This window comes from Bos indicus, chromosome 21 (assembly GCF_029378745.1).
Source record: "Bos indicus isolate NIAB-ARS_2022 breed Sahiwal x Tharparkar chromosome 21, NIAB-ARS_B.indTharparkar_mat_pri_1.0, whole genome shotgun sequence".
Taxonomy (NCBI): Eukaryota; Metazoa; Chordata; class Mammalia; order Artiodactyla; family Bovidae; genus Bos; species Bos indicus.
Genome location: NC_091780.1, coordinates 45,286,140 through 45,312,478, shown reverse-complemented (window position 1 = coordinate 45,312,478; position 26,339 = coordinate 45,286,140). Strand labels below are relative to the sequence as shown.

General features: G+C 37.2%; 1 protein-coding gene across 2 annotated transcripts in view; it reads left to right on the top strand.

The window, feature by feature from the left end:
• Positions 1–22,831, top strand: part of BAZ1A (bromodomain adjacent to zinc finger domain 1A) — an 86,785-nt gene extending 63,954 nt beyond the window's left edge. For both annotated transcript variants that reach the window (XM_019983690.2, XM_019983689.2), the window contains 10 exons: positions 3,016–3,612; positions 6,303–6,466; positions 7,145–7,299; positions 8,396–8,544; positions 15,033–15,280; positions 15,368–15,594; positions 17,495–17,964; positions 19,981–20,123; positions 21,379–21,466; positions 21,839–22,831. In XM_019983690.2, the coding sequence (XP_019839249.2) occupies positions 3,016–3,612; positions 6,303–6,466; positions 7,145–7,299; positions 8,396–8,544; positions 15,033–15,280; positions 15,368–15,594; positions 17,495–17,964; positions 19,981–20,123; positions 21,379–21,466; positions 21,839–22,035 (2,438 nt within the window). In that variant the 3' untranslated portion in view covers positions 22,036–22,831. The remainder of the gene's footprint in view (positions 1–3,015; positions 3,613–6,302; positions 6,467–7,144; positions 7,300–8,395; positions 8,545–15,032; positions 15,281–15,367; positions 15,595–17,494; positions 17,965–19,980; positions 20,124–21,378; positions 21,467–21,838) is intronic.
• Positions 22,832–26,339: the final 3,508 nt, after the last annotated feature.

Genomic DNA, 26,339 nt, shown 5'->3' with positions numbered 1-26,339 from the left:
TCTGTGCCTCTAATTTGGACAGTATCTCTTTTTTTACATTATTTTTAAAGTGGTTATTGTAAGTGGACAGAAAAATCTCTTATACAATATCATGGAGGCTGTATTCTCTGACTGCAATGCAATTGATTTGGAAATCCAAAACAAATCTTATGCCATTAGAATTTAGAACATATTTCTAAGTAATTAGAGTTTCAAAGGAGAAGCCCTAATAGAAATTTTAAAATATTTAAAACTAATTAATACTGCGTATTGATGGATACAATCCATACGAGTCCATACTTGTTGGATACAGTCCCTCTACTTAAAGGAAAATTTATAGCTTTAATACATATTAGGAAAGTAGAAAGGCAAATTACACTAGGCATTCATTTAAGAAGTTAGAGGTAAAAACTAGAATAATCTCCCGAAATATAAGGAGACAATAAACGTGAGTGAAATTAATAGAAAATAAAACTGTAATAGAGAAAAACAACAAAGCCAAAAGCTTGTTCTTTGAAAAAGACACAAACTAGACAAACCTTTGTTGAATTGACTTTCGGGGGGGTGAGGGGTCACAATAAACAAAATTAGGACTAAAAATTGAAGCAGTATAACTAGATAGAGTAGAAATTTAAAGATAAGGGGATAACATAACAATTTAATAGCAGTAAATTTGAAAATAGAGGGCAGAAAGCTAAATCCTAGAAAAAATGCAAATTATAGAAATGAATTAATACAAAGATTAAAAATATGAATGGTCCTAAACTGTTAAAGATCTTGAATTAGTATTAAAAACCTTCCTATAAAGAAAACATCACTCCTAGGCGACTTTATGGTGAATTCTGCCAAATTTCAAAGAAGCAGATAATTCCAATCTTACACAAACCCTTTCAGGCAAAAGAAAGAGAAGAAACACCCCCCATCCATTTAAACAATTTGACAATGAATGAAACAGGAGAGAAGTCTAATGCTTCAACATAGCATACAAGGCCAGCCAGGAGGAGTCTAGGCTCCTTCTGTCTTGTTGGTACTGTCATCCTTGAGCATTTGCTGCCATCCTCATGTTCCAAAATGATTTATCACCCTGTCTCCATTCTGTCTAGGGAAAGGGGAAAAAGAGGCATAACCCAGAGGTTACAGACAGTGCTTCTGCTTCCATCTCTTTGACCAGTAGTTTCTAATGTAGCCATATTTACTGGGGAAAGAAGGTCTGGGAAACGTTGTCCTTCTCTTGGATTGCTGCTGCTGCTGCTGCAAAGTCCTTTCAGTTGTGTCTGACTCTGTGTGACCCCATAGATGGCTGCCCACCAGGCTTCCCCATCCCTGGGATTCTCCAGGCAAGAATACTGGAGTGGGTTGCCATTTCCTTCTCCAATGCATGAAAGTGAAAAGTGAAAGTGAAGTCGCTCAGTCGTGTCCAACTCTTAGCGACCCTATGGACTGCAGCCCACCAGGCTCCTCCGCCCATGGAATTTTCCAGGCAAGAGTACTGGAGTGGGTTGCCATTGCCTTCTCCATTGGATTGCTGCTGCTGTTGCTGCTAAGTCGCTTCAGTCGTGTCCAACTCTGTGCAGCCCCATAGACAGCAGCCCACGAGGCTCCCCGGTCCCTGGGATTCTCCAGGCAAGAACACTGGAGTGGATTGCCATTTCCTTCTCCAATGCAGGAAAGGGAAAAGTGAAAGTGAAGTTGCTCAGTCATGTCCGACTCTTAGCGACCCCATGGACTGCAGCCCACCAGGCTCCTCCGTCCATGGGGTTTTCCAGGCAAAAGTGCTGGAGTGGGGTGCCATTGCCTTCTCCGATTGGATTGCTAGGTGCCTGCTAATAATTAAGGCTTCTGTTACCTTAAAGCAGTGGTTGTTAAAGTACAGCCCATTGGCCAAATCCACCCTGCCCCCTGTTTTAATATCACCCATGAGCCTGAAAGGGTTTTTACATTTTTAAATAGTTGGGAAAAAAAAATTAAAAAGAGTGATACTTCGTGACATGTGAAAATCACATGAAATTCAGACTCAATGACCTTAAGTAAAGTTTTGTTGCGTATAGCCATGCTCGTTCATTTGCATATTGTCTGTGACTGTTTTCATCCTACAGTGGCAGAGTTGGGTAGCTGGGATGGAAACCGTATGACCCAAGCAGCCTAAAATATTGACTAGCTAGCCCTTCATAGGGGAGAAGGCAATGGCACCCCACTCCAGTACTCTTCCCTGGAAAATCCCATGGACGGAGGAGCCTGGTAGGCTGCAGTCCATGGGGTCGCGAAGAGTCAGACACAACTGAGTGACTTCCCTTGCACTTTTCACTTTCATGCATTGGAGAAGGAAATGGCAACCCACTCCAGTGTTCTTTCCTGGAGAATCCCAGGGACAGGGGAGCCTGCTGGGCTGCCGTCTATGGGGTCGCACAGAGTCGGACACGACTGAAGCAACTTAGCAGTAACAGTAGCCCTTCATAGAAGTGGTTTGCTAACTTCTGCCTTAGAAGAAGGACTGAATGTATCTTGCAAAATAACTAACAGACTCTGGCACACTCTCCAGTATGGAGATAGAAGGTTTTTGTGTATCTCTTTATATATAAGTGTGCCAATTTCTTATTAACATAGTTTATTAGGCTATTCATGTTGCCATAACAAAATGTTACAGACTGTGGCTTAAACAACAAAAATTTTTATCACAGTTCTGGAGACTGGAGGTACAAGATCAGGGTGCCAGCAGGGTTAATTTCTGGTGAGGCCTTTCTCAGCTGGTAATAGCACCTTCTCACTGCGTCCTCATATGACCTTTCTCACTCACAAGTGGAGAGAAAGAGTGCCCTGATCTCCCTTCCTCTTGCTTAAAGACACCAGTCTGACCTTAATTACCTCCTTAAAGGCCCTGTCTCCAAATTCAGTCACCTTGGGGTTTAAGACTTCAACCTACAAATTGGGGGTATGTGGGAGTGGCACATAGTTTACTCCATAATGTGTAGTAACTTGGGGTAGCTTGTCATGTTTTTCTAGTGAAAAATTAAAATATGATGGTGGTTTCAATTACAGGAAAAAGGGGACAAAATGGATTTAAAGAATTTACAAGGCAAGAAGAGGTCAACTGCGTAACAAGAGAGCCTCTTACTGCTGAGGAGGAAGAAGCTTTAAAACAGGAACACCAACGAAAAGAGAAAGAGCTCTTAGAAAAAATCCAAAGTGCCATAGCATGTACCAATATCTTTCCCTTGGGCCGTGACCGCATGTACAGACGGTACTGGATTTTCCCTTCTATTCCTGGATTGTTTATTGAAGAGGATTATTCTGGTCTCACTGAAGACATGCTGTTGCCTAGACCTTCATCATTTCAGGATAATGTACAGTCTCAAGCGCCTCAGGTATCCACTAAAACTGGAGATTCATTGATGTCTGAATCTACCTCCAGCATTGACCACGGTCCGTATGATGATACTGTGCAGCTGCCAAAACCGGTGCATAAGCCAAATCGGTGGTGCTTTTACAGTTCCTGTGAACAGCTGGATCAGCTGATTGAAGCCCTTAACTCTAGAGGACATAGAGAAAGTGCCTTAAAAGAAACTTTGTTGCAAGAGAAAAGCAGAATATGTGCACAGCTATCCCGATTTTCTGAAGAGAAATTTCATTTTTCAGGTAAATTTTCAATGACACCTATTTCCTTTATTTTTCTTTTCCTGTAATCTCTGGCTCAGGAGTAAACATTTTTCAAACTTATCAAGAGCTGTATTTAAAACACTTTCTCTTTCATCTGAACAACGCTCTCAGTTCTTGAGTTAGAGAAATTTGCCAGTTAGAGAAATAAAGTTTTCTAGATTCTCCTGGGTTCCACTTGGATTATGATAAGCACATCTTAACAATATGAGAAGTTACATATTCTTTCTGAGCTCATTGTTTGGATTGTTTGATCAGTAGATCGAATACTTGTGGCACTAGGGTTACCATCGAGTTTTGAGATCTAATAGTGAGTGAGGTCACTCACTGAATGTATTAGCTGAGGGTCCAGGGACAGGTTCTATTAGTGATCACACCTTAGGAGATGGGCAGCAAGGACAGTTCAGGTAGCAGTATTTCCTATTTGATGGCTGGTCTGTTGACGACAAATAAGAGAAAGAAGTAAGACATTTTTAGGTGTAAATGGGGTTTTCTAGGTAGAGTGATCTTAAATTTAGGGTTTTATTATTACCATGACTACTTTCAGTTCATTTCAGTTCAGTTCAGTTGCTCAGTCGTGTCCGACTCTTTGCGACCCCATGAATCGCAGCACGCCAGGCCTCCCTGTCCATCACCAACCAACTCCCAGAGTTCACTGAGACTCACGTCCATCGAGTCAGTGATGCCATCCAGCCGTCTCATCCTCTGTCGTCCCCTTCTCCTCCTGCCCCCAATCCCTCCCAGCATCAGAGTCTTTTCCAATGAGTCAACTCTTCGCATGAGGTGGCCAAAGTACTGGAGTTTCAGCTTTAGCATCATTCCTTCCAAAGAAATCCCAGGGCTGATCTCCTTCAGAATGAACTGGTTGGATCTCCATGCAGTCCAAGGGACTCTCAAGAGTCTTCTCTAACACCACAGTTCAAAAGCATCAATTCTTCAGCACTCAGCTTTCTTCACAGTCCAGCTCTCACATCCATACATGACCACTGGAAAAACCATAGCCTTGACTAGACGAACCTTTGTTGGCAAAGTAATGTCTCTGCTTTTGAATATGCTATCTAGGTTGGTCATAACTTTTCTTCCAAGGAGTAAGTGTCTTTTAATTTCATGGCTGCAGTCACCATCTGCAGTGATTTTGGAGCCCCCAAAAAATAAAGTCTGACACTGTTTCCACTGTTTCCCTGTCTATTTCCCAGAAGTGATGAGACCAGATGCCATGATCTTCGTTTTCTGAATGTTGAGTTTTAAGCCAACTTTTTCACTCTCCTCTTACACCTTCATCAAAAGGCTTTTTAGTTCCTCTTTGCTTTCTGCCATATGGGTGGTGTCATCTGCATATCTGAGGTTATTGATACTTCTCCCGGCAATCTTGATTGTTGATCACAATTCTTTAACAGCTTTGTTGAGATTTAATTCATTTATCATACAGTTCACCCTGAAGTGTACAATTCAGTAGTTTTTTATATATTCTTAGATATCTTACACTGTCAATTTTAGAACATTTTCATTATCCCCAAAACTGGTATTGTGTAATATATGGTCTTTCGTGACAGGCTTCTTTTACTTAGCATAATGTTTTCAAGGTTCATTCAAGTTGTACCATATGTCAGTACTTCATTCTCTTTATGTTCATTGTATACTACATTTTAGTACATTTTACTTATCCATATGTTAGTTAATGGACATTTCTATTGTTTCTGCCTTTTGGCTGTTATGCTGCTTTGAACATTTGTGTATAAATTTTTGCTGACATATGTTTTCATTTCTCTTGGGTATATACCTAAGAGTGAAATTACTGGGTCATATGGCTTCCTCAATGGCTCAGGTTGTAAAGAATCTGCCTGCAATGCAGGAGACTCAGGAGACTCAGATTTGATCCCTGGGTCGGGAAGATCCCCTGGAGGAGGGCATGGCAACCCACTCTAGTATTCTTGCCTGGAAAATCCCTTGAGGACCCTGGTGGGCTACAGTCCATGGGGTTGCAAAGAGCTGGATACAACTGCAGCGACTTGGCATGCATATATCATCACTACGCACTATGGTAATTCTGTTTAATCATTTAAGGAACTGTCATCAGACTGTTCCCTAAAGTGGCTCACTATTTTATATTGAAGGTTAAATTTCTCCACATCCCTCTCAATTCTTGTTATCAGACTTTTTTATTCTAGCCATTGTAGAGGTGTGAAGTATCTCATTGTGGTTTTGGTGTGCATTTCCCAAATGACTAATGATGTTGAGCATCTTTTCATGGTTTTATTGGCCAAAGAAAAATGTGTTCAGGGAAATTCCCTGGTGGTCAGTGGTTAGGACTCAGCACTTTCACTGCCATGGGCCTGTGTTCAATCCCTGGTTTGATAACTAAGATCCTGCAAGCTTCATGGCACAGCAGGAAAAAAAGAGAGAGAAAGGAAGAAAAGTGTGTTCGGATCCTTTGCTTATTTTTTAATTGTATTATTTGTCTTTTTATTGAGCTGTAAGAGTTCTTTATATATTCTGTTGGATAGATACAAGTCCCTTATGAGATAAATGATGTGCAGACATTTGCTTCTTTTTTTCCCCATACTTCAGGACTTACTGTTTTTATATCCACTGTCTCACAATCATACAGTCATATGGGTAATTATGTTTTTTAATGAGAAAATCATAATAAAGATGTTTGCTAACTATTTCAGACAAACCTCAAACTGATAGCAAACCTACATATAGTCGGGGAAGATCTTCCAGTGTGTATGATCCATCCCAGATGTCTGCAGAAAGACAGCTTGAGTTGAGGCTGAGAGATTTTCTTTTGGATATTGAAGACAGAATCTACCAAGGAACATTAGGCGCAATCAAGGTTTGTACCTGTTCCCATTTTTAACTTGCCTAGTTACCAGAATTTTGGTAACTTATTTGATATTTTATGTTTGTTAACTTATTTGATATAGTCAAGGCATGTATGTTCTGAATAAATAGCAGGAGTGATGCATTTTTATAATAACTGACTTTATTTCCCTGTATCAAATTATATATATATATATAGATCTTTCTTAAAACCTTTTTTTAATATTAACTTTTGGTATTTAAAAAATATCTGTTTTACGGTATTTTCATCCAAGATGTTGAAATGTATAAGGATATTTTCTTCTTCCTTGACTAGCTCCTGCCTGCTCTGCTGAGTCTGGTTTGTTTATTGGTTTCTTTGTTACCTTTTTAAAATCTGTAAGTAATTCATGCTTGATCTGTGTGTTCTGTTCATTCCTTTGCTGTCATCTGTCACTCTTTTGCTACTGTCAGGTGACCAACCTTAGAGTCATTTATAATTTCACTATATAGAGAGTAAGGTATTAAAGCTTCCATCTATGAATGATATGAACTCCATTTTGGCCACTTAGTACCTTATTTTTAGATCTCTTTTTGATTCACAATCTGTTCTAGAATATTCATGAATTTTTCATATGTACATTGAACTTCATACTTCTTAGGAACAGTACATGCCATTTTTCAGAGTTAGTAAATTTGAGTTTTGTTACAGGTTACAGACCGACACCTCTGGAGGTCAGCATTAGAAAATGGACAGTATGAGCTGTTAAATGAGGAAAACAAGGAAAACGGTATAATTAAAACTGTGAATGAAGATGCAGAGGAGATGGAAATTGATGAGCAAGCAAAGGTCATAGTAAAAGACAGGTAGGAAAAGGATTTTTCTAAAGTAACCATCACTTTTTCTTGCCATTTTATGTTTTTAAGAAACTGTTTCTTTTTCTTCAAAAAATGGTCTTAAAATCTTATTGTGAGGACATTAATATTTATAACCACTGAAATGATGATTTTGCTAAACTGCAAGTTCTCTGTTTACCTTTCTTAGTACTAAAGCAGCCGAAAGACAACTTGTTAAGATGATGGTAGTTATTCAAGTTTTTAAAAAGACTTTGAACTTAAAGTTGTATTAATTTCAGAAAGTAGCTTTACATTATCATTTTTCTGTTCTGTAATAGACTAAAATATTATTTGAGCTATTAATCAGAACTGATTTCTCTATAGACAGATACTTTTACTTTTTCAGATAGTATCTGCCCTTAGAATAAATTTATTGTCTAGAAGGAAATGGTGGAGGGACCTTAAGCTAGCAATTATAGAGCAGTGTCAGTGTTCTGGTAGAAGTAAATACCCAGTGGAAATGTAATATTGATACATAGGAGAATATAGAAGACAGCAAAGGAAATGCTAGAGGAAGTGACTGAAACTGAGACCTAAAGGTGGAAAGGATATGAAACTGGGAGGGAAGACATTACACAGGTTTTGAGTAAATGAGCCTACATTTTTAAATGATCGTTTTAAGTGCAGCATGGAGATTTATTGCAAAGGGAGTAAGATTGGAGGCCAAGGAACTAGTTAGTTAGGAGGCAGCTATAAGTAAAAGTTGAAGCACGAGAAATAGAGATGAGCTGCCTAAGCTACTCTTCCCTTAAGGCCCATCTGATACCCACCTCTCTAAGGAAAGGTCAGAGCCGTCTAAGGCTTCTTTCCTAAAGCCTTCTAAGCCTTCTCTCATCCACCTTCCCTCCTCTCTCTATTTGCCCTTGTGATGTGCCTAAATGACATGATAGTTTAGCTCTTGATTCATGTTTTTCTCTCCCTTTCCTGGTGGCTTATGAGAACTCCTAGAGATTGAGGAAACCATTTCTTACACAGGTATAAGTAAGGATTTGGGTAAGTCAGTGGACTCAAGTTTCATCTAATAGTGGTTTTAGGTACTATAAACTCTTCAATGTTTTAATTGTAGACTTTTGGGCATAAAAACAGAATCTCCAAGTACTGTCTCAACCAATGCAAGTACACCACAGTCAGTGAGCAACGTGGTTCATCATCTTGCAATGGCACTTTTCCAAATAGAACAGGGTATTGAGAGGCGTTTTCTAAAAGCTCCACTTGGTAAGTATCTGTTTTTAATTCAAAATATGTTACATTTTAAATGCTTTTCAATTACCCCTTAATTAATAGAACTTTACTGGCTGACAGAATAAAATTGATCAACTAATTTGAAAATTTTGAGATTACGTTTTCATTTTAAAATATAAGTTATTTCAGGTGAGATTTATTTAATAATACTTTAAAATTTTATTCTAGGTATTCATTCATTTCAATGAATGTCTAACTATTTCTGTCGGTCTCTTTTATGAATGTTTCTTCCAAAGACATTACCAAGTTCTATGACTCGCCAGACCCTGAATAATCAAACACTGTACATAAATGTATTGCCATTTAAAACAGAACCTCAAAGAAACTACTTAAATGCCCCCCATTAAGGGTATGGTTTAATAATGTGGGTCACTCACCTGAGCATGTGTACGAAGTGCTAAATCAGAAATACCAAGTGTTTCAGGGTACATAGATGAGGAAGTGCTCTACAATCTATGGTTATTAGGGCTAATCTAGGAAACATAATCCTTATGTTTTTAGGAAAATATGTGTCAAGTTCCAGATCAATTTTCATATCATAACTGCCTCTATTTGCTGTGGTCTTTCTGAAAAACTGAATTAATTTATAATTTATTATATTGAGATAGTTTATATCTCAATAGTGAGGTACTAGAAGAAAGAGTTGTTTTATTTTTTTATTTTTTTTAAAGTTGTTTTAAACTATATCTTTTTGATCTCATATTGAGAGAGTCTTGAGTAGACTAAAATCCTTTAAAAATGATTTGAATGTTAATGTTTTGAGTAGTAAGAACAAAGTTTTCATAAATATATGGTGCTTGAAACATTAGTATATTCGTAAATTATCTATTTTTAAAATGAAGAATTTGTAGTTAGTATCTTATTGTTCTAATAAGCCTGTCCATATTTTAATTTTCTTATAAATTGATAATTCCACCATGAGCTTAATAACTCACTTTTCACATTGAAAGTAACATTTGTAAGAAATAAAATACATATAAGCACAAAGATTCAAATTTGTGTTTGTTGTATCACTGTTATTTTGTCTTCAGTATTTCCTAATACTTTGTGTCAAAATCAAATTATGTATATAAGGGATGTCTGTATTGTTCTTACAAACACATGTGAATTTATAGTTATTTCAATTAAAAGTTATTTGTAAGTCATAGGACTCTTATAAATGTAAAATATTATTACTACTATTAATTCTATTAATTCTGTGATTCCAAAAGGGGTGTGGGAATAAAATGTAATTCTGCTGATTTTTCCACTTCTGAAATTGCCATCAATTAAAGCTATTTATAGGTTTGGTGAGGGGGGATCAAATTTATTATTTAATGTTTGAATTTTCATCAGTACCTTTTATTAACTATTTAGACAAAGGGAAAAAGTTGACACTGAGAGATATTGCAGTTTACACCTAATAGATTATACAAGAGCAGAGAACTATAGTGTTCCCTATGCTTGTTTGTATACAGCAGTGTTTAGACATTCATTTCATCCTGAGACATATAAAAGAAAAAATAAATGAAATAAGACAAGTTCAACTTACCTTACTTATTTTGTAAGTGTTCAGCTTACCTTACTTTGTAAATATTAATCAGAGTCAGATGTTGATCATTTGTAATAATGGATGTTACCATCTACCATTGCTGCCTCAAAGTTAATAGAACTGGTGTCTGTAATTCTTAAAGCCTTTGAATGATCTATTTTGAATGAGACAGCAGGAAATGGAAGTACCTCTAGGGTTTTAAGGTAGTCTAAATATTTGGAGAAAGGTAATCAAGAATATATACTTAATCCAGGAGAGAAAAGGGTGTTCCACTTTATAAATGCTTAAGATAGAAAACATTAAAATTCTCTATTTTTGATAATTTTTCAACATAGCAAATTAACTATAGTAGGAATTTTCCCAGTTTAGCTTTAGAAATTATTTCAGTTTCTTGAAGAATCAAGTAAGAAATAAAATTTCTGCTTATGTTCCACCTTCTCTAGATGTCCCTCTTATTCTAGTGATCAATCACATTGATAAAACTTGGCTTTTTTAACTTGGGGAACATAATCATATTTCACTTAATTTTAGGTAAGATGTGATAATTGTTTTAGGTTGATAATTTAATAATTTATTAAGTCATGCTTAAGGTTAAGCCCTTAAGTTGTGGGGGGGGGGGGAAATTGTCAAATTAACTTGATTAATTTGAAACTTGGTAGCACAGAAATTCGGAGAAGGCAATGGCACCCCACTCCAGTACTCTTCCCTGGAAAATCCCATGGATGGAGGAGCCTGGTAGGCTGCAGTCCATGGGGTCGAGAAGAGTCGGACACAACTGAGTGACTTCCCTTGCACTTTTCACTTTCATGCATTGGTGGAGGAAATGGCAACCCACTCCAGTGTTCTTTCCTGGAGAATCCCAGGGGTCGGGGAGCCTGGTGGGCTGCCATCTACGGGGTTGCACAGAGTCGGACACGACTGAAGTGACTTAGCAGCGGCAGCACAGAAATTAATAAAGATCAAAAAGGGAGATAGAAAAAAAAAAGGGACAAGAAAAAAAGGAAGATCAATCTAGTGTGAGAGATGGTAAATATTTAACTTTTTAAAGAATTTTGTATTTTTAAGGAATTATAATTTTACTTTACTGCTGAATATTGATTTACATTTTTAGCTTTTGAAGGAAAAACCTTAAATTTGGTTTTTTGGAGAGAATAGGGTTGAGGGCAAGCTTATAAAACAATATCTTCCTAAAATTTTTCTTGCTCTTGATACATTTCATACCTCAGCTAATCAAACTCTTTTACCCTGTTATATAAAAAACTGACATTGTTGCACCTTAGTATACTTAGTTATTGTTAAAGATTGAGCATCTATGGAATTTACGTGTTGTTTCACATATAGTATTTATTCACATTGTTTTTCCTTTATGAGCACAGGGAGAATTCTGGAGTAGGAGATGTTATTGTTTTATTTCCTAGGGAAGCCGGCATGGCATGGTGACATGAATTACTGTATAGTGGCAGTTAACAGCATAAAATCTCCTGGTGTGATATTTGATCATATGAATCTACCAATATTTTATATTAGTAAAATACATTTAATTAGCAATATCTTGAGGAATTTATCTGTGCTAGCTTAATGGAAAATGAAAGACATTTCTGCCCTTGAGAATTGTATAATCTGGAGAAGCAAAGTTTAAAATGAGAAAACAATTAACAGAAAAAATGGTATCAATTTTATATACTGTTTTTTATCCTTTTTTAAGTAGTTATATGAAAATAGAAAAATATGGACATCCATATATATTTCATATTTAGAATATTTTAAATGGATTGGAGTAGGTAGAATAAAAATGGAGCTACCACTGGGTTAATTTTCTTAAAGCACATCTTTGATCAAAACCCATAGTTTCACCAGCCGTTGAGTCAAGAACCAGTCAAACTGACTTTTAATGTTCCAATTTGTCGTAATTTTTCTTCCATTCTTCCACATTGGTCTCTGCAATCTTATTTCTTGCCATTACCAATAAGAATACCCTCTGATTTACCCAGAAATATTTCTTTAAGATCTTTGAACTAGCAACTCTTGTTGCCTTCTTCCTTGGAGAGTCCCACTTAGGCCAGAACTTTCCATGAAGACTTACATTAGAAAATTAGGATAAATAGAAGCACAAAATGAGAGGATGGAAGTAAATTACATGAACTATATTATTGCATTTATGTCCCTCTTTGCTAATATTTCTCTTTAGCTTTGTCTAAAGAGTCATTTGACCCATCCATTTTTATCCTTCTCTCATTGAGTTATAAATCTCAATTATTTTTAGAGATCTAGATGCTTTTTCAAATTGCTTGGTCATTTATGGATATTTTCAAATGTTTATTTCTTAAGACATGTTAAACACAGTTATTTTATATAGTGTCTAATTCTGTGTCTCATGCCTCTTTATGGATCAGATTCTGCAGGCTCTTGATTATAGTGTTTTGTTTCCACATGTGCCTCGTGGGTGTTGACTATTAACTCTCACTCTGTAGAACTTAATCTGCAGAAGTTTCTTCATTGCAGAGATTTGCCCTTGTTTCTGCCATACCTGAGGTCACCAGTTCAGTTCAGTTGCTCAGTTGTGTCCGACTCTTTGCAACCCCATGGACTGCAGCACTCCAGGCCCCCCTGTCCATCACTAATTCCCAGAGTCCACTCAACTCATGTCCATTGAGTCGGTGATGCCATACAACCATCTCATCCTCTGTCGTCCCCTTCCCCTCCCACCTTCAATCTTTCCCAGCATCAGGGTCTTTTCAAGAGTCAGCTCTTCACATCAAGTGGTGAAAGTATTGGAGTTTCAGCTTCAACATCAGTCCTTCCGATGAATATTCAGGACTGACTACCTTTAGGATAGACTGATTGGATCCTTGCAGTCCAAGGGACTCTCAAGTTTTCTCCAACACCACAGTTTGAAAGCATCAATTCTTCAGCACTCAGCTTTCTTTATAGTCCAATTCTCACATCCATACATGACCACTGGAAAAACCATAGCCCTGACTAGACGGACCTTTGTTGGCAAAGGAATGTCTCTGCTATATGCTATCTAGGTTGGTCATAACTTTCCTTCCAAGGAGTAAGCGTCTTTTAATTTCATGGCTGCAATCACCATCTGCAGTGATTTTGGGGCTTCCAAAATAAAGTCAGCCACTGTTTCCACTGTTTCTCCATCTATTTGCCATGAAGTGATGGGACCAGATGCCATGATCTTATTTTTCTGAATGTTGAGCTTTAAGCCAACCTTTTTACTCTGCTCTTTCACTTTCATCAAGAGGCTCTTTAGTTCTTCTTCACTTTTTGCCATAAGGGTGGTATCATCTGCATATCTGAGGTTATTGATATTTCTCCCAGCAATCTTGAAAGCAGAAATAGATGTTTTTCTGGAACTCTGGTCACCTGGACCACTGTAAAATCTTAGCTTGTGTTTTTTTAGGTTTTAAACCTGTTCAAGATTTTGTTTGTAGTTACATAAAATAGATTTATTTCCCCTTTCCACCCAACATCACGGTCCAGATGAGCAGATTTCCTTGCCAGCTTCCTTCTTTGTGGTACTTGTTTCCGCCCTGACACTTACAGGTGTGGCCTTTTGGGGCCCTAACTTTTAAGGGAAGATTCACCACATTGAGTGGGCCCTAGGTTTCATGTCCTGTCTCTCTCCTGCCTAACAATCAAAACAAAAGTTCAAGATCTGCTAGTGTTTGACAGGTCTCTTGCTTTATGACTTCCCCTCATTGTGTACATCTTCATCCTCCCAGCTGTATTAAAATTTTCTTAAGAGCAGGGGCCATAGAGTAGACTTGTTTCTTATCTTCTAAAATGCTGCATATTGAAGGGAAAATACAATGCAGGAATAATGATAACAAGTAGCATTTACACTGTGACAGAGTTTACATGTCTTATGTGTATTATCTCATTTAATCTTCCCAATAGCACTCAGAGATATAAGCTGGCCACATACTGCTGCTGAGGCACCTTAAGTAACTTGCCCAAGCTATATAGGGGAGCTAGTGCTCACCTCAAGGCAGATTGACTCCATAGCCTATGTTTTCTTAACTGTCATGCTGCTATCCATGAGATTCCATTTGAGGATATATCTTGCAGAATTTTGATGTGATGTGGTAGGCACTTTATAGTTAAGTATAATGTCTTAGGAAAACTAAGGTAGTTGCAGTAGTGAAGATCAATTCGAGGTCAATATCACATGCCAATATAAAATGATAGACTAGCTAGATTAATAGCATCCAGTCAAATGATTCTTAATAGATTCAAATGTTTCTGTATAAAAAAATTACCTTATTTTAAAAATAATATTTTCTTAGATATAGAAGGCAATGTAGTTGGCATTTATCCATAATTGATATTTTTAGTAACAGTTTTATTGAACCGTATTTCACATATATAAAATTCACCCTTTTAAAATTGTTCAGTTCAGTGGTTTTTAATATATTCACAATAGATCCACCACTATCTAACTTCAGAGCATTTTCATTAGCCCCAAAAGAAACCTCAAATATGATTGAGACTTAAAGAGCAATCCATCTTTATCTTTTATCTGCAAATGAGGCAGTGACATTCTTGATTCATATGAATAGTAGCTGACTTGTTATTGTATTTAGCCAAGTTTCTAAATAAGATCAAGATTTGATACAAAGAACTAGATTGCTAGATTGAGAACACATTGCCCTAAGTTATTTTTCTCTTTTAACTGTTGAAATCCCCAAGCATTTGTTTTACAGATTTAAGTAATTCTTCATGTCATAAGCAAGGTGTGGCTCAGCAAATTTTTTTTATCATGAATTTTTTATTTTTAATCTCAATATTGTCTTTTTGTGAAGTATTAGGAGAGAAGAACTCTAAATTCTTACCTATTTAACAATACCAAGAAAAAATAGTTCTAGGAGATGTCTAGGGTTTTCCTAGGAAGTTTTAATTACTTTCCCTTTCATTTAAGATGCCAGTGACAGTGGGCGTTCTTATAAAACAGTCCTGGAACGTTGGAGAGAGTCTCTCCTTTCTTCTGCTAGTCTATCCCAAGTCTTTCTTCATCTCTCCACCCTGGATCGTAGTGTGATATGGTCTAAATCTATACTGAATGCCCGTTGCAAGATCTGCCGAAAGAAGGGTGATGCTGAGAACATGGTACTTTGTGATGGCTGTGATCGGGGCCACCATACCTACTGTGTTCGACCAAAGCTCAAGGTATTTTTATTTTCTTCTTCTGCTTCTCAGATTAGAATTGAGATTTTGAGTGACAGATGATTACTGATCATTTATGTGATTTATCAGACTGTGCCTGAAGGAGACTGGTTTTGTCCAGAGTGTCGGCCAAAGCAGCGTTCTAGAAGACTCTCCTCTAGACAGAGACCATCCTTGGAAAGTGATGATGAGATGGAAGGTAGTATGGAAGGTGAGGATGATGAAGTTGATGATGATGAAGAAGAGGGTCAAAGTGAAGAGGAAGAGTATGAGGTAGAACAAGATGAAGATGATTCTCAAGAAGAAGAAGAAGTCAGGTAAATCCTAACATGCAATAAAATGAGAGTTCGTGAGTCATGACTAGGCAATCTCTTGACTTTTCAAATACAAATGGAATGGTTTGGCCTCTAATTTTTAAAAAACAAGTGTGCAGTATAGTGTTGTAAAGTTCCCCTTGTTTTTTATGTATTATAAACATATGAAATTATTCCCAAAGGCGTATAGTCCTTGTGTGAACTTAGCCAGATAACAAAGTCAAGTATGAGTTTAAGTTTGGATAGGATGTCAAGTCAGAGCCTCATTAAGGTCGACATTACTTACTTTTTCACTTTAGCAAATAAGCAGTCCAGAGGACAGCTAGGAGATACAGATGAACACAGCTCTGGATGCATGTTTTGCTTTCTCAAGAAGTTATACCCAAATATTGGTGATCTTGGTAGTCAACAGAGAGAAATGCCAGGAAGCACGTTGTATTTTTATACTCCTGCCACGTCAGCATCTACTACGCTACTATAGTATACTACTGCATAGCCAAGTATTTGACAACTTAGCGCAAGCTGTGTCACCCAGGCCTAATGCGTGGATTTGGTTATTCCTGCTGGGCAGTCTCTTCTTGTTTGTCTCTAAGACTTTCCATCCCTTTTCAACATTTGAACTCCATTCATGTGGAATCGCTTCCCAGATGGTTCAGTGGTAAAGAATCCACCTGCCCACACAGGAGATGCAGGTTCAATCTCTGAGTCGGGAGGATCCCCTGTAGTAGGAGATGGCTACCGATTCCAGTATTCTTGCCTGGTAAATTCCACGAGAGAGGAGCCTCGAGGGCTGTAGTCCATGGGGTTGCAAAGAGTTGGACAGGGCTGAGCGACTGAGCATGCACACATAACACACGTGGAATCAAGAAAATGAATGTGCAGCAAGGGCGACTGGAACTGACACAGTCCAAAAAGGTCACCGCCTGAGGAGATGAGAGAGAGCCAGCCCCTCTATTTCAAGCAAGTTGTTTAGTAGCTCCAACTCAACAGTATTATAGAAGCATAAAGACAATAAAGAACTTGGAAAATTCTTGGAAATATTTTAGGCAAACCAGAGGTTCAGGTATGTGGGGAGATGGATATAGGAGGCTTAATGGGATTGTATCATCTTTGTCTACAACATAAAGGCAAATAAAAGGTTGAATATAGTTTTGTATCTTACAGTAAACATCAAATACAACAAAGAGATTCTTGGCCTGGTGTTGAGGAATAGTAGGTTTAAGGCCTACTTTTGTGGGACCCATTGGCCAAAACTGTAGGTTACCTCAGTATCAGTAATAAGGAAGAGTGACAGTCTCCTGAAGCATGAGGAAACTAAAGATTTGCATTTTAAGTTTTCAACATGATCAAGTCCATTTTATTCAGTTCTTCTGAGGATCTGATTGCAATTTATTCATGACTTAGGATTTGATTTTCATGATGATGTCCTGGAGTTATACTGAGAAATTATTACATGTTCTCCTTGCATTACAAAGAAATAAATGAAAGCACATTTTAGATTTCGTCAGTTCTAAGTTTAAAGAAAAAGTGAAAGTTGGTCACTCAGTCATGTCCCCCTCTTTGCAATCCCATGGACTATAGCTCTCCAGGCTCCTCTGTCCATGGAGTTCTCCAAGAAAGAATACTGGAGTGGGTTGCCATTTCCTTCTCCAGGGAATCTTTCTGACCCAGGGATCAAACCCAGGTCTCCTGCATTGCAAGCAAATTCTCTACCATTTGAACTACCGGGGAAAAAACTGAGTAATAAGGATGTTACTTATCCACGTGTTACTGAGGATAAGTCTCAGTAACACATAAGTGATGTGTATTGAACTCATTGGCTGAATAGTAGAACAAGGGGGATAGAAGTATCATATGTGCATCATTGCTCTGTACAGTAACTGTTTTCTAACACTGTTTATAGCCCACCAAAACGAGGAAGACCACAAGTTAGATTGCCAATTAAAACAAGAGGGAGACTGAGCTCTTCTTTCTCAAGTCGTGGCCAACGACAAGACCCTGGAAGATACACTTCACGGAGTCAGCAGAGTACGCCGAAAACAACTGCTTCTTCTAAAACTACTGGTAGAAGCCTAAGAAAGATAAAATCTGCTCCTCCTACAGAAACTAAATCTTTAAGAATTGCCAGTCGTTCTACTCGCCAGAGTCATGGTGCACTGCAAGCAGATGTATTTGTGGAACTACTGAGTCCTCGTAGAAAGCGCAGAGGCAGGAAGAGTGCTAATAATACACCGGAAAACAGTCCCAGCTTCCCTAACTTCAGGGTGATTGCCGCAAAGTCAAGTGAGCAGTCAAGTCCTCTAAATGTTGCTTCAAAACTTTCCCTCCAAGATAGTGAATCCAAGAGAAGAGGCAGGAAAAGACAATCTGCAGGTATGAAGATTCTAAATTAATGTTTTCACCTGAGAAAATTGAGTAATCTGGAACGATTGAATGTTGAGATAGTTTGTATCATTTTTGAAAGGCTGTCCACTATACGGAGTTTTTAGGGAGCAACCTGACCTGAAGCATAATGTTCAAGGAAGGGGCAGCTCTTTGGGGAATAAAGGTAAACTACACTGCTAGTGTTTGTAGTAGTGTAGCAGAGTACTTGAGAAAAATTTGCTAACAGCATTTTGTGTTTAATGGAGAGATTTGGCCAAAACTTGAACAACCTCAGTATATCACATTATAACACATTTCATTCTCATCCACTTTTGCTTCCTTCAAAATGCACATACTCAACATCACCTAGACAAGCTACCATTGGTAATTTGGTAAGGTTCCCACCTGATATACTGAATTTGGGGGCAAGGGAGAGTTGGGAACATTAATATTGTTAGGGAGTAATTACCAGCTATTGTTTTTATTCTGATAATTTTTTTAATATTTATATATAATATATAAATTGTTTACATACTATATAGGGTTATGTTGTTTTATCATATTTATTATATGATAAATTATTTGTCATATTTATCTATGTAATAATCTGTTTACCCATTAATCTCTTTTTTTTTTTTTAGATTTCTTTTTTTTTTTTAATTTTATTTTATTTCCATTAATCTCTTTAATGCTATCCTCTTTTTTCTTTATCAGTGGTAATAAAACCTTGGTATTTCAAAAAGAAGTTACACATAAAAATTGCTACTAGTCATTGACATAAATACACTACTATTTGTAAAATATGTAGCTAATGGGAAGCAACTTTATAGCACAAGGAGCTCAGCTCAGTGCTCTGTGACAACCTAAAGGGGTGGGATGGGGGAGGCAGGGCAGGTGTGAGGAAGGCTCAAGAGGGAAGGGATATGTGTGTACTTATAGCTGATATACATTGTTGTACAGCAGAAACCAACACAGCATTGTAAAGCAGTTATCCTCCAATTAAAAAAATTTTAATGCTAGTTACTGTTCTTTGAAGAATTTCAGGTAGCTTGTACTGCATAAACACATGACAGGATTAATTCACTGGGGAAAGAATGCATCATGATGCAGTCATTGTTGTCAGGCTTGGTGGGTTGTGGATATGAGGTAACTTTGTACCAAGATCTAATTGAGCTTTTCCTATCCTCTTACATGCTTTGCTCTTCCACAATCCTGAACCCCAAGCTATTTGGAAAATAATACACCTGAAGCATTTTTATTAAAAAAAAAAAACAAAAAACCTGCTGGAAAAAAATGTTTTTAACCAATTTATAATGTGGTTCTAAGGACAAATAAACAGGGAAATGTGTGGATTTACATTTAAGCAGGGAATTTAAACACCTAGATTCATCTATGGACTATACTACCTTTTTCTACTAATTTATACACCTTAGATCTCATTATGTACCTTACATTTTATGAAAAAGCATTTTGCTTTAAGAAAATTCTCCATATGAAGTTAGATTTATAAGAACAATCTTTTATTTCATCATTGAGAAATATTTTCTGTTATGCAAGGTAATTTATAAAGAGGCCAGGTTTCTAGATCTGAAGAGGTTATTTTCTTAAGGATGTATTTCAGAAAATACCAGACGATTGCTTGCTTTCATCTTACTGTAGTTGAAAACATATTTTTAGAACAACGCAAAAACTTTGTGTTCTAGAATTACCTTTTGTATTACACTCTTTATACACCAATCTGTTCCCAATGAGTGTTTATTTCAATTTGAAATCTTTAAGATCAAAAGGAAATAATGAACACTTGGTCCAGATTTACTTGTCTCTCAGAATATATGTTAGTTTAACATCTCAGTGTGTAGAGTGTTGATTTTCTGTTTGAATGTCGTTTGTATTTATATGCCTTATTTATAAGTTAAATATTGTTAGGGAGTGATTACCAGCTATCTTTTTTATTCTGATAATTGTTTGTATTTTCCAAATATTTCATTTTATCATCACCTAAAGTTAATATAATTATTTGTTCAGAATCATCCCCTATGACACTTAATCGAAGGAGTTCAGGTCGACAGGGAGGAGTTCATGAACTGTCTGCTTTTGAACAACTTGTTGTGGAATTGGTACGGCATGATGACAGCTGGCCTTTTTTGAAACTTGTTTCTAAAATTCAGGTAATAATACTGGACTGTATAAAATGTATTTGTGTATATGATCTGATTTAGTCTGCATAGCAACTTGAGGTGGTCAAAATGCTTATTTAGTCACTGTCTACTTAGAAAACAAGGCAAAACTTGGACAGTTGGTTCCTATATTGAAGAAAATGAAGTTAGCATAGTCTCCTCAGTCCCTTCTAGTCCTGTGACTGATGCTTAGAAACGATGGCAGTGTGTTGCAGTAACCTCACTGTTTTTATTCTGTGTAATGAATATGAATCGAGTTGATTCAACTAAGTACCATTTTTGGTACTTCCCTTATGTAAAACAGTGTTTCTTAAACGTTAGCATACACCAGAATCAACGGAGGGCTTGTAAAAACACAGCTGACGGGGCCCCACCCCAGGGTCCTTGAGTCCCTAGGTCTGGGATGATGCCCAAACAATGTTGTTAGTGCTGGTCCAGGAACCACATTTTGAGAAACACTGACATAAAAGGTACTCTTAACAGAGATGGCATAACCTAACTAAGGGGTTTGAGATGGTGCTGTGGTTATTTATATATGTATGGCAGAATATGATGTGCCGTAGCAGAGACAGGACAGTGTTCGAGTACTGTACTGGAAGTTATACTGGTCTTGCAGAAGTAGAAAAGAGAGGATAGATTTGAGCATTTCAGAGGGAGGAAATAGCAGGAATTAGAAAGTTTTTTTATGGAAGAAAAATGGCAAGTTAAAGACCTAGAAATGAGAATATGGGAATGAGGGATATAGTTTGAATGGAGCAGAGGGTGTATTAGAGGGGCTCAGACACAACTGGATTGTAAGGGGCCTCACTTGTCAGTATCAGGTGAAGGTTTCTGAATGAAAAAGTGACATCATCAGATTTCTGTTTTGAGACTTATAGAGCCAAAATGTGAAGGGTTAATTGAAATAGCATCTTATAAAAATTAGCTCTCAGTTGGACTGTAACTTGTTTTTCCTGAGTAGTTTTTTGTGCCAAATTTTGTTATGCATATTTTATTCTTCATTACAAATGTAGTCGTGCTCATTAAAGAAGTTTTTTATAGATACATATATACAGAGAGAGACTTTTACAGTATTAAATAATCTTTTACAACATTATAATGACTAAAATGTATTATGTAATTTTAATGGAATAATAGTATTCAGAGGCTAATATTCAGTTGCTTTCAAGTGCAAAACTTGCATATATTTGACTACTTATCTTCAATAAATTGTCTATAGGAGAGATATATTTGAATTATTTTACAGGTCCCAGACTATTATGACATCATCAAAAAGCCCATTGCCTTAAATATAATTCGTGAAAAAGTGAACAAGTGTGAATATAAATTAGCATGTGAGTAATTTATGTTTTTCTCTGATAATTATTTTTAAGGAAGTAGAGGCTGTTTTTCTTTCAATGATGCATATTAATGTAATTGTGTATATGGCACCCCAAGAAATCCCTAAAATACATATACATGCATATATGGAAATGAAAGATGGATGGGGGTTAGATGAGTTAAAGATATTTTATAGAATCTGATCTTAATAGATGTTCTGTACAGTTATATAAAATACATCTAATTAAATATTAAGCTTCAGTTTTGCCACCTTCTAAAAAAAAAGTGGACTTACATTTTCTTAATGAGATTTCCAGATATGATACCAACAAAGATTATATTTATAATTGACTTTCATCTAATCTCATTTGTTTTTTTCATTCTAGCTGAGTTTATTGATGATATTGAATTAATGTTTTCGAACTGCTTTGAGTACAACCCTCGTAACACAAGTGAAGCAAAAGCTGGAACTAGGCTTCAAGCATTTTTTCATATTCAGGCTCAAAAACTTGGACTCCATGTCACATCTGGGAATGTGGATCAAGTTAGCACACCACCGGCTGCAAAAAAGTCACGAATCTAGTTTTGTCCTTCTGAAGGATATGAAGAAATCAAATTGTTCATGAAAATGGAACATTAAATCATGCTCTAAAGCAGACATATATGTATAAAGCAATAACAGCTGATTGACCACATTGAAGTGTGGCCTGCACTATATTCTCAACTTTAATATTAAGCACTCAGGAGAATGTAGGAAAGATTTCCTTTGCTACAGTTTTGTTCAATATCTAATAAGTTTGATATATGTATTGGATACAGTACTGGTTTACAGAGGTTTTTGTACATTTTGAGATCATTCATGTGTCCCAATATCTCAGAAAATATTTTTCCACCTATGATTTATTTTGTCATTGATCTTTTTTTAGAAGTGTGGTATTAAGGGAGATTTATCTACACAGAAAAATCTTCCATTATAGCACAGATTAGGAAAAAGTATATACATCTAAGAATTGTTTAATGAGCACATTCTTACAACACTACACATGAATGAATCCAATTTTATATCCTTGAAGTGCTGTACCAGTGCTGGCTGGAGGTATTGAGTCTGAGTTTATTAACTAGATATTTATTTAGCATTCAAAGTAATTTTGTGAATTTGTTTTGTATTTATAAAATTTGTACCTGGAAAATGTTCTTTAATTTTTTAAACATTTATTGTGTTTTTGTTTTATTTCTCTAACTTCCTTAATGATCAGTCAATAAAGGTAACACCCTTCCTTTCCCTTGACAGTTCTTTCAGTTTTACACAACTGTATTATAAGTTTCTATGTACAACTTTTTAAGTGTACAAATAAAATGATGCATTTTTTTTTCAAGAATTCTGAGTTTCTGGAATTTTTTACAAATCAGAATTGGTCTTCTACATGTGATAAATACAGACCATAGGAACCAATGTTTTATTGTACCTGAGTCTCAAGCTGTGAGTTGAATCTCTTCTGCCCAAAGCCTTTAGGAGTAAGATACCTCCTGTCAGAACAGTAACATTCTATCCCAGGGATTCTTATTAAAAAGAAAAAAGAAAGTTTGGAATATACCCACCTATGTTAAGAAACACAACTCTGAAAATTTTTTTTTTAATAAATGTTATTTCCTATTCAGACAATAACCAGTCTGTTCCAGCCATAGAAAAAAACTGGCCTTATTCACACCCACACCAGCAAAGACAAAATAGGGAGCCTAGACCTCACCTTCATAAGGATAAAATGAAGTGCCAACACCCCCACTGGTGTAGGGCCCCAGATGACCAAGTAGAGATCCTGGACTTTCATCCCCATCAGCCAGGAATGACGGGTCCCTCTATCCCTGAGCAGTGTCAGTGGAGACCAGGTGCGGGGCCAGGACTCACCCAGCAATAACGAGAAGCACCCAGTTTCTGGTGGCAACACAGGCTGAGTGGATAACCTTGACTTAACGCTTACATCTGGCAGTCACAAGGTTCAGCCCCAGCTTCTCCTGTCAGTGGGGTCAGGGAAGGCCAGCTACTGACAGTTTAAATAGCATCTGGAGTCTCATAATGCAAAAAATGTCCATGATTCCATCAAAATTATACCAAGAGCCAGGAAGAGCTCAAATTGAAGGGAGAAAAAAGACACCAACACCAAGATAACGTGTTAGAATTGACAGATTTTAAGCCAGGATAAAAATGCTTAATGAGCAATTTTAAACACACTTGAAACATGAAAAATACAAGTTTCAGTGCACTAGATTTCTATTGATACTGTAACAAATTACCACCAATTTAGCAGCTTAGACAATCCAAAGTTAGTTCTAGAAGTCTGACAGGAGTCTCACTGAGCTAAAATAGTTTCCAAAGGGCTGCTTTCCTTTCTGGAGGCTCCATTTCCATGATTGTTCTAGATTTTAGAGGTTACCCACATTCCTCGGAGAAGGCAATGGCACCCCAACTCCAGTACTCTTGCCTGGAAAATCCCATGGATGGAGGAGCCTGGAAGACTGCAGTCCATGGGGTCGCTGAGGGTCGGACACGATTGAGCGACTTCACTTTCACTTTTCACTTTCACGCATTGGAGAAGGAAATGGCAACCCACTCCAGTGTTCTTGCCTGGAGAATCCCAGGGACGGGGGAGCCTGGTGGGCTGCCGTCTATGGGGTCGCACAGAGTCGGACATGACTGAAGCGACTTAGCAGCAGCAGCAGCAGCAGCAGCAGCAACACATTCCTTGGCTCATGATCCCCTTCCTCCATCTTCAAAGCTGCAACGTTACGTGTCTTAGTTTCGCAGTGGTTTCTGTGCTTTCTTCAGTAGTCACATCTTCCTTGACCACTGCCAGGAAACGTTCTCCCATTTTAAGGACCCATGTGATTGGATTACACTCACTCAGACAATTCAGGATAATCCCCCCATTCAAGGTCCTTAAAATTTTCACATTTTTAAAGTCTCTTTTGCCATGTAAGGGAACATATTCATAGGGATTCCAGAATTTGGACATGGATATTTTTGGAGGACTTACTCCAAAATCTACAAAAACTCTTTAAAATGAAACAATAAAAAAATGAACAACCCAATTTAAAGATGGGCCAAAGACCTTGAGACATCTTATCAAAGAAGACACATAGATGGTAAATGAGCATATAAAGAGATGCCACACATCATATATCAAAGCCATACAAATTGAACAACAATGAGACACCCACAGACGTATTAGAATGGCCAAAATCCAGACCACTGACAACACCAAATGCTGCTGAGGATATAGAATAGCAAGAACTCTTGTTCTTTGCTGGTGGGAATGCAAAATGGTTCAGCCGCTTGGAAGAAAGTTTGGCAGTTTCTTAGAAAATGTATCAATGTAACAACTACACTCCTTGTTATTTACACAAGGAAGTTGAAAACTTAAGACATATCCACATGAAGATCTATATACTAATGTTTATAAGCAGTTTTGTGCATAATTACAAAACCTGGATGCAATCAAGATATCCTTCAGTAGGTGAATGAATCAACTGTGGTACAAATAGACAATGAAATATTCAACACTAAAAAGAAATGAGCTATCAAACCATCAAAAGACATGGAAGAACCTTAAATACATATCACTAAGTAAAAAAAGCCAATCTGATAAGGCTCCATGCTATATGATTCCAACTATACGACATTCTGGGAAAGCCAAACCTATTGAGCTAGTAAAAGGATCAGTGGTCACCAGAGATTAGGGAGGAGAGTGGGATGAATAGGTGGAGCTCAGGAGGTTTAGGAGGCAGGAAAACTACTCCATATGATACTATAATAGTGCACGTGGGCTTCCCTGGTGGCTCAAAGGTAAAGAATCCGTCTGCCAATGCAGGATACACAAGTTCAATCCCTGGTCCAGTAAGATCCCCTGGAGAAGGAAATGGCATCCTACTCCAGTAATCTTGCCTGGGAAATCCCATGGACAGAGAAGCCTGACTGGCCACAGTCCATGGAGTCGCAAAAAAGTCAGACATGACCTAGCAACTAAACAGCAACAACATATCTTTATATTACTATTTGTCCAAATCCATAGAATGTACACCAAGAGTGAACCCTAATATAAACCATGGACTTTGCGTGATAATAACATGTCATTGTAGGTTCATCAATTGTAACAAATACATAACTCTGATGGGGTATGTTGATAATCTGGGAGACTATGTATGCGTGAGGATAGGGGTATATTGGGAATCTGAATCTTCCATTCAATTTTGCTATGAACGGGACAATTTTTAGGACAGGAAACTAATCTGTATGATACTATAATGATGGCTACATGTCATTATAGATTTTTTAAAACCCATACAACACAAAAAGTGAATCCTAATATAAACCATGGGCTTTAGTTAATAATAGTGTATCAATAGTGACATCAATTGTAACAAATGTACCACACTAAATGGAAGAGACTAATAGGGGTAACCAGGATTAGGAGCTATATGAGAATGCTGTACTTCCTGCTCTGTTTTTCTATAAACCTCCAAGTGCTCAAATAAATAGTCTATTAATTAAAAAAAGAGAGTGGTAAAATGGATTTAAAAATATGATCTAACAATATGCTGATTTCTATAAGAAATCACTTCGAATTTAACTATATAGGTAGCTTAGAAGTTAAAAGGATGGGAAAGACATAGCATGCAAACATTGACAAAAGAAAACCAGGAGTGGCTATTTTTAAAAAATATTTACCTATTTATTTGGCTGCACTGGGTCTTAGCTGGGGCATATGGGATCTTCGTAGCAGTATGTGGAATCAATGGCATTTGAACTCTTAACTCTTGGTTGCAGCATGTGGGGTCTAGCTTCCTTACCAGGGATCAAACCAAGGCCCCTGTGTTGAGAGCACTGAGTCC